Raw genomic sequence first — 12,670 nt, 5'->3', positions numbered from 1 at the left:
AGGCCAATTGAAAAGTTGCTTATAATAAGCCATTCTATAACTTATTAAAAGTTAACTTTAAGGTGAACCACCTCTTTAAAATGTTCACAGTAAGTATACAGATCTATAAAGACCTTGTATGGTCCCACAAGACAAATTCATTTGTAAAAAAGAGTTGGGCAGCAACACAAGCATGAAAAAAGTTCCTGCCAGATAATGGCTGTGATTGACTATTTGGTAGCTCTTATGTAGACTGAAAGTCTAAAGAAGGCTCTGTTTGGCAGTATATCTGGTTTGATGCAACCAAAACTTGCCTCCAGGCCAAGAATTCAAAAATAAGCACCTGCTTTGAGGCCACTGAGAATATCAGCCAAGGTTTTGGTGAGCAACATGTTGCTCGCAAGCCACTGGTTGGGGTTCACTGATATATAGAAATTATTTGGGTATACACAGAGGATTCTGAAGCATCAAAATGGGGTTTTTAACTTCTCTGACAACTTTTTATGACTATGATAAGCTACAGTTTATCTCTACTTTAGATTCAAAAAGTGTACCTAAGCTGAACAGTGCTAGTTCATTGGTTATAGGAGAACTCATCCCATTTACTCCTTTATTAGGAATAACTCTGGCTTCATTATACAATCAGAAGGATTGCAGCTGCCTCTAGGAGAGTACACATTACCTTGCTCTATACAAAAGAGCAGGGGTCCCCAATCTCCCAATCTTTTTTACCCGTGAGTCACATTCAAATGTAAAACAAGTTGGAGAGCAACATAAACATACAAAAAGTTCCTGGGTGCCAAATATGGAATATTATTTGTTATTAGTATCCCCCTATGTGGACTTCCTACAGGAGGCTCTGCTTGGCAGTACACATGGGTTTTCTGCAACTAAAGCTTGCCTCCAAACCAGGAATTTGAAAAGAAACATCTGCCTTGAAGCCATTGGGAACAACATCCAAGGAGTTAGAGAGCAACATGTTGCTCATGAGCCATCGCAACAGAGGCTTGCCTTCTAAAATGGTATGGAGGAAGTGTGCACAAAGCATATGTATGAAATTTTGTATTAACATGTCAAATGCCTGTTGATTTATAAAAATATTTGTGTCTGATGTTTCATTTGCTATATCATTCAAGGTAACATTTGGGGGGTTATTTACTAAACTCTGAATGCAAAAATCACGAAAAATTTGTAATTTTTTTTTAATAAAATGGACTTTTCAAAAAAAATCACAATTTTTTTCGGAATTTATTAAACACAGAGGATGGGAAAAGTCAGAATCTGAAAATCTGGCATCTCTGTCAAGGTTGCATATAAGTCAGTGGTAGAAGTCCCAATGATTTTTTTGATGTTCGCTGGGTTTTTGGCAATACCCCGAAGTTTTCAGAGTTTTTGGGCAAAATTCTGAGTTTTCAGATGAAAAATCCGAAAAAATCGTGAAAATCTGATTTTTCACGATTTTTTGGATTTTTTCCTGCAAACAAAATTGTCGGGAAATTGTATTAATAAATAAGCCCAAAAAGCCTGTGCGCATTTGGTCAGAGTTTTTTTCAGAAAATATTGAGATAAATTCGGACTTTGATAAATAACCCCCTAAGAGTTTGGTATCATATATACATGTTTATTATGCTGCCTGCCCAGGAAACCAATCTTTCCATAATTGGAAACTAACATACTAGTGTATACAATGCTGAACTAAGATGTAATATCAACATCTGGGTGGAACTTAGACGTTTTTGCTCTCTGGCATGTTAACTGTAGGATATATATTAAGAACAACTGCTGTAAACTTTAGTATTTTAGCACATAATATAAATTCCTACCAATGGAACACTGGAGTCAGATATGCCACAGTCCATTCTCGACAAAATTATCTACTAAATGTCAAGAAATATGACTAGACTGCACACTATATCAAAGGTCAAGTACTGAGCTTGCTGAAATGTGTTGTGTTATTCAGTGATAAAATAAAACATACAATGTTCACAGAGTTATAGAGTATATAAGCAATGCCTAAAAAAACAGGAACAACTGAATAATTTGCAGTTACAAAATCACACAACTATTTTACACCTTTGTAATTGCTTAGAAGCCCTAATATGTAAAATTAAGCAAAACTGCTAGACATAAAAACCATAAAGCACAGACTAGAAATTATGCACTAGCATAGTGGCTCCCTATTCTTCTCCTGGAGTCAAGGCTTGTCGCTATTCAGTGGTTCTGGGTCCTTTTTGGTGCTTGTTACAGCTCAATTATAAAGCTTGTAAAACACACCTAATTTTTGGGTTACCGTATATTTCCAGCCAGCTTGCTGCTGCCCCCCCCCCATGCACTCTCCTTTTTGCTCTGGAAGGGGTCCGTTTTCTAGTTTTTGGATCTTAAATTTACCAGGAGTTGCATTTTTGCTGCCCCTGGTAACCCAATGTAAAATCTCACTACGGTACCTAAAACCTGCAGAGATTTCTATTTTTGTAGATGCAGTTCTGAATAGCTATAGATAATGCCTAGTCTATCTTCATTTTCATCTTATTTGCCCTTTAAGAACAGAGGGATGCAATCTGCTCACCTGAAAAGGTATATATTGCCAAATATTCATATTTACAATTTACAAGTTGTATAGCATCTACTAGTAAATATTTACTATTTTTTTTATAGTTTATTTAAACAGAAATCCAATACTGATAACCAGAACCACTTACCGACTTTTTTAAATGCTTCTCTTAGATCTTCCAGTTCATCTCTAGTGATTGTAATAGTCTTGTTTGCCATATCCAGAGGTGCTTCGCTGAGGATTTCACTTTTTTAAATCTGAGACCTATAAAGAGGTGATACAACAGGTTAGCTACCCATCATTCCATCTGTACTTATGGCTACCTAAATTCAAAACCGCACAATAGAAAAGATTTGTGTATTCCACAAACTAAAATAATCAATATATCAAATCTTGGAGCTGCCCATATGTTCTATAACTAGGCAATAATAAGATTTAACTGCACATCTTCACATCAGCATTTATTAGTGCCTAAGGTCAAAGCTCTGCGATATGAAAGAACTAATATCAGTTTGTTTGCTTTCTTCAACATTGACTAATATGTAATAAAGAGAACATACTCTGTCTGAAATGGCAGTATATACAAAATATACGTAACTATTTCTATCAGGCTTGATTTCTCATGTTACCAGCTGTACCAAAATCCTAGAGCCCAAGCCTACCATACACTGTTGAATTTCCAGATGTGGTTTCAGTACAGAGAGAACCCCTTAAGGTTTAAGATAATTAATCTTTAATGTATCCTTAGTTTATATTGTTGATTATTGTCTTGCATCATGGATTATGTTTCATTTATACATAACAATATGATTATTTCTAACATCTACTGTGCCCTCTTACTTATCAATCTCTAATGTTTTAAAGGATTCTTAATATAGTATTTGCTTATCCAAGGCATTTAATAATTATTTTACAATTCTTTTACAATTCTTTTACGGTTCTTTCACTACTTCCAGTTGAGGTTTCTTCCAAGAAATACATGGTCATTCTGTAAAGTACTACTGTAGGATTATTTTAAGTAATGTAATATTATATGGTTACAAATGAGGGAATAATGCAAACTATAAAATTCGCAAACCTTCTTCCACTGTCGGAAGTGGCCGCTTAACAGTTTCCAGGTTTGCAAAAGTTATATTAAATTCGCAACTTAGTTCGCACAGAGGCATAACTTTTCGCATTGCGAATATTTTTTCCTTCACCAACTTTTGTTTCATTCATTCATAGAAAAAAGTCTGCTAAAGGTTCGACTAATAAAGTACTCCATCTCAAACCTTCAAACCTACTGAGGTCATGTAGAAGTCAATGGCAGATGTCCCGTTTACAATTGGAAGATATGATCTGTGCTGGGTTTCGTAAAATAATACAATTAATTCATGGTTTTCTGCCGATATTGGGCTGTGGACCTTGCGATGCATTAAAAATATGACAGGAGGTGCCAACCTGCCCCTCATGAATACTGCACTGCAGAACATGCGTCTACACTGAACTTGCAGCTATAAATAAGTCCTTACATTTGGAATCCTCCTCAACATTAATGCTTCAAAACATAAATTTTACAATTGTATCTAAGGCCTAATGATTGGATTTAGAGAACAGTAGAAAATAAGTAGAGAAATTAGAAGAAAAAACACAAATACAGTATAAAATGTACACGTAGAAAAACTACTTGCCAAGGTAGCTCAAGCACCTTCACCTGAGCTTGCTAATAAACACTGGAAACAAAACTACAGATCCAGACACAAAACATATGGCTGATCTTATCTCTCTCCAGAACAGTTTACATACACAGACAGTGCAGACTTTGTACTATATGACACAATAGAACACAATGGGGCTAAGAAGATTTTGTCAGATTCATGTAAGTATTAGAAGGTCATAATCAATATGATCATTTTCACACACATAATTAAATTACATATAGTGGCCCATCTTTTCTCTGCCCCCTTCCCCCGCCCAGCAGCCTTTGTGACTGGTGTGCCCATTTTTGCAGCTCTCCAATGTAATAACGTGTCCAGGTTTATAAAAGGTAATAGGGACATTTGCCTATGGCTCCTACAGGACAGAGGTGCCACCTAAACTCTTTTATCTGCAAGAACTTATAAATTACGTTTTCCCTGATATATGCCAGCTCATTTTAAACAGCTGGAATAGCTCTACAGCAATCTTTTTTTTTTTCATTCTTTATTTAACCTTATTGTTATATTGGAGGTAATATTCCAACAGAATGATTTTTATCTTTTATGTCTTTATCTGACATCTTAAGATCATTTTTGTCAATGTGCCATGTAGAAGAGGATTGTGAGCTTCTGCTTGCGTGCCTAGGGCACATGTTAATGAGATCAGTTGGTTGCTTTCTCTGGCTGGTGTGGGAGCTACAGAATAAAGTGAGCATTCAAATCTGTCACAAGGTGTAGTAATCTTTTGGAGCAAACATGACAACTTTTTCAGTAAGTTTTATTACATTCACTGTGCACTGGCGCAAACTATAAAACTCACAAACCTTCTTCCCTTGTCAGAAGTGGTCGCTAAACAGTTTCCAGGTTCGCAAAAGCTATAGTAAATTCGCATAAAGACAAATTTGTCTGCACAAAGGCATAACTTTTCGCATTGTGAATATTTTTCCGTTACTGACTTTTATTACATAATACATTCCCCATAAGTTTGCCCAGGAGCAGCAACCAATAAGATGCTTTTAAAAAGGACAGGTGACCAGTTAATGCTAATTGCTGATTGGTTGCTAGGTTACTGTACTTGGGTAAACCTAGTGCATTTTATTAAATAAACCCAGCAGTCCTAGAATAAGGCAAGTATGGATCAGTCAAATTAAATATGGTTACTTCGAGCCTTTATATGCTGGCTATGCTTAGGAAAAATTGGTGCTTTTGTGCTTTATATGCTGACTTGAATTAGTATAGAAGAAATAAAGGCAAGTGCCTAATTGAATGCTTACCTGGCTACAGAAAGTTTAGACAGAGGAGAGGTAGGGTGGTAGTTCATTTAAGTCTCGCCAGATGAACTCCTCTCTCGTAGATCCAACCTGGGAGAAAGGTGCTGCCAGTAACTGTGTGCTAATAATGTTTCCTAAGAACTTTGTCCTACAGGACGACCTGAGCATAATATGGGTGTGGCTTTTGGAGCTACCACAAACTTTTTTTTTACAATATCTTTTGTACAGTAAAGAACTCTAATTAACAGAATTCTGCACCCTAAACTGTCTGGTGGACATTGAATAAAAATGCAGAAAGTAAACATAGTTTTTATTACATTTGGCCTCATATCCAATGAGAGCTTTGCACAAGCATGATAGATGTAGAGTTATAAATTCTGCACCACCATATTTTATTTGATTACCCATGCATGCCCCAAGTGTATTGATACTGGGTGCGTTCGGAGAACTGCAAATGTGTTACCTGGGGGATGCTGGGAATGAGTGGAAAAGAGGAAACATATGGTGGCGTCGCGTGGAAAACTTTCCTGGGCTGATGGATTTTTTTTTAAGAAAGTAGAGCCCCAGCCCAGGCTAGAAGTCAGAAGTAGTTAGCATTTATATCTGCGCAACCAAGAAAGCCCAGAAGACCTTTTTTATTTTCAGGTATCCATGTATTTAAAAATCAAGGAAAAGGAGTTGAAGTAATTGAAATAAGTATCTGTATTAAAAGTCCCTTTTAAGCTACACAGGCCTGTAGTGCATAGGGAGTGGCGCAGCAGCTCTGTGCACGGAGCAAACTGTATTTGCAAAACTGCTTTTGCTGCCTTTTATGGAAAAAAGCATTGACACATTGCTTGTTTGCCTATATGATGATAATATTAACTGTACTTCATTCTTTAGCCCGATCTAATCTCTTGATTGGCTGTATCTCGACATTATCTAGTTGTAAAATGATATTGCTCTGAAAGCGCAAATAAAATACCGTATATAACTGTATATGCAAGCAGCTTCGGACTAATCTACAAAATATATTTCTGATACATAAATATTTTAGCAGATTGCAAACTTGTTTAGAATGTAAAGCGGATGTAAAGCCTAAAATACCCTTTTATCATAATGATAACTCTAATGCCTCCCAAACGCCTGTAATAAACTCCCTAAATCAATCAGTCTTTCCTTTCTTCCTCTTGCAAAATATGTGGCCACCATCTTGCTTCTGTATAGGCTCCTCCCCCTAAGCTGTGATGTCATGCTCTAGCAGCAGCTCCAAGTGTGCTTGCTCCATTCAACAGAGAATACACTGCAAAGAAGAACAGAATGAGGGGTACAAATCTGGTCTGGGTTGATGGACCTACCTGCTTGAACTTGTGGAAAGGATTGATCATCATTTTTCCCTAAGAGATCTGAGAACAAGGGCAACTACCAGTTACATAAATAGATCAAAGGGGCCCAAGGGTTTGGTTGTTCACCTTTGAGTTCACTTTTAGTATGACCTAGACAGTGATATTTGGAGACAATTTGCAATTGGTTTTTAATTTTTTATTATTTGTGGATTTTTTCGTTATTTAGCTTTTTATTCAGCAGCTCTACAGTCTGCAATTTCAGCAATCTGGGTGCTAGGGTCCAAATTACCCTGGCAACCATGCATTGATTTTAACAAGATACTGGAATATGAATAGGAGAGGGTCTGGATCGATAGATAAATAATAATAAGTAAAGATAATATTACATTTGTAGCCTTACAGAGCATTTGTTTTTTTTTTTAGATGGGGTCAGTGACCCCCATTCGAAGGATAAAAAGAGTCAGAAGAAGAAGGCAATGAATCAAAAAACTATAAAAAAAAAAATAATGAAGACCAAATGAAAAGTTGCTTAGAATTGGCCATTCTAGAACATACTAAAAGTTAACTTTTAGTTAACCACCCCTTTTAATGAACTATTTTTTTCCAAATACAATAGTCTGGAATGGTCATTGTGAGGATTTTCTTTAGACATTTAAACAACACAGGATCTGATACCTGTGTTGATCCTACCTTTTAAAGGAGAAGAAAGTTAAAATCACTTGGGGTACCAAATATAAGCCAACCCCAGTGATCATAATAGTTTATCTGATACCCAAGGCCAGTGCTCCTCTTAGCAGATCTTTCCGTAATGTGTCTCTTTATACCTTAAGTCTATTAGAAAATCATTTAAACATTAAATAAACTCAACTGGGTGGTTTTGCTTCCAAAAAGGATTAATTATATCTTAGTTTAGATCAAGTACAGGGTACTGTTTTATTATTACAAAGGAAAAGGAAATCATTTTTCAAAATCTGGGGTATTTGGATAAAATGGAGTTTATGGGAGAGAGACTTTCGTAAATTCTGAGCTTTCTGGATAAGATGTTTCAGGATAACGGATCTTATACCTGTGTATGATCTTGTATGCAAGTTATAGAAACATTGAAAAGAATATAACAATGTTGTCTGCATACTTTTCTATAATACTGAATGCAATGGCATTAATGAATTATGTTTTACTCAGTGCTGTATAATACACACATATTGGCACATGCTCTGTCACAAAAACACACAGCTGTCACTGCTATTGTATGTATGTCTCTATATGTCCTGCATTCTTCAGAGAAAGAAAAACACTCATTGCATGGGAAGATGAGATGGATTAAAAGTACCCATATAGCAAATATAATGGAGCGTTGGGAAGACTCAATTTGGAGTTATTCAGTAACAGTAAAAAGAAGATGATTGATAGTAAGATACCATTCTTTGCTGGCTGCTGCTTATCATTTGGGTAGGAGCTAAAAGGCTCCATAGCAAGTTACATGCCAGCCTACTCCATAAAACATTAGTGGTTCATTTATCAATAGAAAGGCTTACTACAAGTATAGAAAAAGGATGCAATGCATTTTTTTGCACTTTGCACCCTGTCTTCCTCCCTTGAGGAATTGCCACAGGTCTCTGCGTTCTTTTTCTGTTGCATTCGGCAGAGATGAATTTAGGACTGCTCCTGCCATAAGGCAAAGCGAGAACCTTGCCTCAGGTGGCAGTGAGCGGCCAGGTACCAGGGGTGATAAAAAGCCATATTACCATATTATGAATAATTAGTTGCATTGGCATGAAGCTTACTTGCCCCCTCCGAAAAATTTACTGCAGATGCCCATGGTGGCTGTACTAGTGCAGAGAGCCCTACTGCCCAACTCTCTGCACTAGTGATGTGGCCCCCTCATGACCCACTCTGCCTCAGCAGATCACAGCAGTAAAACTATAGTAGTCTTTCTGAAGCAAACATACAGCTTTACCAGTGCATGCAGTATATTATATGTTAATTACTTTAAAATACTTTTGTTTTTTGGCATTACTGTTCCTTTTAAATATTGCAGGCTGATGTTTTAAACCCCTCTTTTTGCACTGTCATTATGAGCTGCCACTGCCTTCATTCATGTTGAGCTCCAAGGTTAAAGTCTTTAGCATTTGATTACGTGCCCTATAATGCACTGTAGTGACTTACTTGAGTTCAGCAGGGGTGGAACTTACAGGGAGCTGCAGTACTACTAGTTCTAACCCAACATCTTTAGTCAGAGACACAGAGAATTCCTACATTTATTATGATGCACTTTATATATAGTAGGACAAATGTTTTAGCTGTAAGGATGTCCTTTAAATAATACACGCCATTATAAATCTTTAATAAACAAGTTTGTTATAGTTCTACAGGAGCAGTGACCAGCTCCATGTTGTAGCTCCCACCCTTCCCAACTATAGTCAGGTGATCCCACTGGTGTCTAATAAAAGGGCAGCCAAGTTTGGGAGTTTTACTTTAAAAGCAGCTAGTAAATTGCAGGTAAAACTTAGTCCCTTTGTAAAATGTATAATGAAGCAATAGAATTCTTAATGAACCAGATGAAAATTAAGTGTAGGACTGGCCAGATATGGGATGACTTTGACGTAGTTGGCCAGTTTAAATATATTGCAATATATGGACAAACAATCCCTGTTTTGTTTAAAGGGTAAGGCATTTTTCAGTAGCAGTATGCACAAAATGTCTCTGTCTTAAATATATTGATAATGGGGTGAGTGCAGAGGACTCTTGTATTTGTATATAAATCTTTAATAAAAAGACTACAGATCCTATACTGAACTGAATGGTCCTTACTATTAATAGCAGCTACAACAGACAGCTCAGATTGGGACAGCATCATTTGCCTCAAAACTCTGCACCTTTATCATGGACATCAGAAGAAAATACAGGTCCGTGATGCACTTAGGGTTGCCATCTTTCTGCTGCACTTTTTCCTGGCCTGCAGGGGAGGGACCCAGTCATAGGGGAGGGGTAAGCCTGTGATGTCATGGGATAGGTTATAGGCAGATCTTTGACATCAAGGATGCGTAATAGGTGGATTGGATTGGATTAAAGCCTTCAAAGAATGTAAGGAGGTTTTAAAAGGGAGGATTTAGCAGCAAAAACGCTTTAGGGTGGGGAGGAAGAGATTAGCAATTACAAATTGCAAATTTACAGCCAACTACAGTACTGGCCCAGTGCTCAGTTAGGTATACAGGTGCACTGTGAGACCTTCAGTCATACAAAAGCAGCAGCAGAAGTGGAAAAAGTCAACAAAATTGGGTGCCTCAATTTGGGCAAATTTTTGACCACAACAGGTACTGTATGTTTATAAGTCGATCAGGGTCAGAACTAGGTGTATGCAGAAGAGGCAACTGCCTAGGGCGCAATAATAGGGGGGCGCTGGGCAGCTACCTCTTAAACTGTCTTCTGCCTACCCCTAGTCTGCACTTCTCAGTTTTCATTTTTCCCTCTTGACACCCTAACCTCTCTTTGTCGCGCGGGGTGCCGAAGGGGGCGGGGCTTGTCGGCCGCGTTGCCTAGGGCCCCTGGCCGGCCTGGACCTGAAGTCAATTTGGTATGAGATTACATTCATCAGCCAAAGAGAGAAATAGCAGTTCCTCAAACAACTTCCAATAGCTAAAAATATTGCTCGGTTTGCTGTAAACTCATTTTTTCCCAAAAACCATCCGGACATGTTATTAAACTGCCAAAATAAAACAATATTATAGGTGCCTATGTTCCTCCCCCTGCCTGGCCCTCAGCGATATATTCATGGGGAAGCTACAGGTTTCTGTGCTCCAAATCAGATCATAAAGGCCTGTGGCCATTTTTCTTCTGATTACTTCTGCAGCAGTTGTGAGCAAATTGCCACTTTAGAGGCCCATGTTAGAGCACTCAGGGCTGGAACTAGGGGTAGGCAGAGTAGGCACGTTCCTAGGGTGCAAAGTTGGGGGGGGACCAGGCACGTATCTTTTCTGCCTCCTACCCCTAGTCTGGTCCCCCTTCTCCACTCTCATGCCGGCTGTTCCCAACTGAGAGGGAGTGTGCAGGCGCACACCTATTTGTGCAAGGTGGTGCGACCAGCCAGGTTGCCTAGGATGCCTAGGCAGCCTGGCCCGGTGCTGAGAGCACTAGAGCAGCAAATTGCAAAACTGCAGTCGATTGACAATCTTGAGAGGAGTCTCTTGCTCACTAAGCAGGACCTAGCAGGGTCAGATAGTTTGGGGGGAACTGAACAGCAACAGGATGATAAGGCAGCTAGCTGGGTGACAGAAAATCTAGTGTGGGCAAAAGGAAAAGGGAGGCTGCTCAGGGGTTTATACATACCAACAGATTTGATAGATTGTGTGAAGAAGATGGGAGTGTGAAGGAGAGCAGAGCCAGGCCTAAACAGATTGTGGTTGTAGGGGATTCAATTATGAGGAAAGTTTATAGGGTAATCTGTTGTGTGGATCGCTACAACAGAACAGGTTGCAGTTTTCCTGGTGCAAGGGTTCAGCATGTGGTTGCACGGGTAGTAGACAAATTATTGGGTATGGCTGAGCATGACACAGCTGTCTTAGTACATATTGGTACTAACAACAAAATTAATGGTAGATGGAAGACCTTAAAGAGTGAGTTCAGGGATCTAGGCTCTAAGATTAAGGGTCTTCCAATGTCATTTTTTCTAAAATTTTGTAGCAACCAGTAAAAAGAATCTAAAATTATTTTTTAAATATGTAAATAGTAAAAAGATGAAGCAGGAAGGGATGGAACCCTTAATATCAGAGGGGGTCAGCTGGTTGATGAGAACAGAAAAAAAGCAGAGATTCTGAACTCTTATTTTTCATCTGTCTGATGAACCAGTTTATGAAGGTTGCCTTCTTAATAGTCCCAGTCCTAGTAATACAACTAATGGTTCCGGCATGAGGAAATTCAAAAGAGACTAAAACATGTTAAGATAAACAAAGGTCCTGGATTGGATGGTATTTATCCCAGGGTACTTAGAATGCTTAGCTCTGTGATTTACTAAATCTTTCAGACTTCATTGAGGTCTGGCACTGTGCTGAGAGACTGGAGTATTGCTAATGCGGTGCCACTATTCAAAAAGGGATCCTGTTCTCAGCCTCAAAACTATAGGATGGTTGGTCTGACATCAGTGGTAGGAAAGTTTTTCGAAGGGCTATTAAAGGATAAGATACTGGATTTCATTGCAATCATAATACTATGAGTTTGTGCCAGCATGGTTTTATGCGTAATAGATGTTGTCAGACTAATTTAATTTTAATTCATGAGAAGGTGAACAGGAGCCTCGATTCTGTGAAGGTCGTGGATTTGATCTACTTAGACTTTGCTAAAGCATTTGATATGGTGCCACACAGAAGGTTACTGGTTAAATTAAGGAATATTGGCCTGGCACATAGTATTTGTACTTGGATAGAGAACTGGATACATTACAAAGAGTGATGGTAAATGGAACATTTACCAGTGTTGTTAGTGGAGTACTGTAGGACTCTGTCCTTGGTCCTTTGCTTTTCAACTTGTTTAATAATGACCTGGAGGGCATTGAAAGTACTGTTTCTGTGTTTGCTGATGATACTTAATTGTGCAGAACTATAGGTTTCATGCAGGATGCTGCCACTTTGCAGATTGTTTTGACTAAATTGGAAAACTGGGCAGCAAACTGTAAAATGAGGTTCAATGTTTATTAATTCAAGGTTATGTGCCTTGGCAAAAATAATATAAATGCAAGTTATACACTAAATGGCAGTTTCCTTAACTGAGAAATATCTAGGGATTTTTGAGGATAACAAGTAACAAGTTGTCTAATTCTGGGCAGTGTCATTCTGTGGCCACTAAAGCAAATAAAGTTCTGTCTTGCATAAAAAA

At 38.2% G+C, this 12,670-nt stretch overlaps 1 protein-coding gene across 1 annotated transcript in view; it reads right to left on the bottom strand.

Moving 5' to 3' along the window:
* pls1.S (plastin 1 S homeolog) overlaps positions 1-5,596 on the bottom strand; it is a 35,388-nt gene extending 29,792 nt beyond the window's left edge. Inside the window, exons 1-2 of the mRNA XM_018265780.2 lie at positions 5,481-5,596; positions 2,679-2,794 (exon numbers count right to left, since the gene is read on the bottom strand). Of these exons, the coding sequence (XP_018121269.1) occupies positions 2,679-2,748 (70 nt within the window). The 5' untranslated portion in view covers positions 2,749-2,794; positions 5,481-5,596. The remainder of the gene's footprint in view (positions 1-2,678; positions 2,795-5,480) is intronic.
* Positions 5,597-12,670: the final 7,074 nt, after the last annotated feature.

Source organism: Xenopus laevis, chromosome 5S (genome assembly GCF_017654675.1).
Source record: "Xenopus laevis strain J_2021 chromosome 5S, Xenopus_laevis_v10.1, whole genome shotgun sequence".
Lineage (NCBI taxonomy): Eukaryota > Metazoa > Chordata > Amphibia > Anura > Pipidae > Xenopus > Xenopus laevis.
The sequence above is the reverse complement of the archived record's forward strand: the minus strand, read 5'-3'. Positions and strand labels throughout refer to the sequence as shown.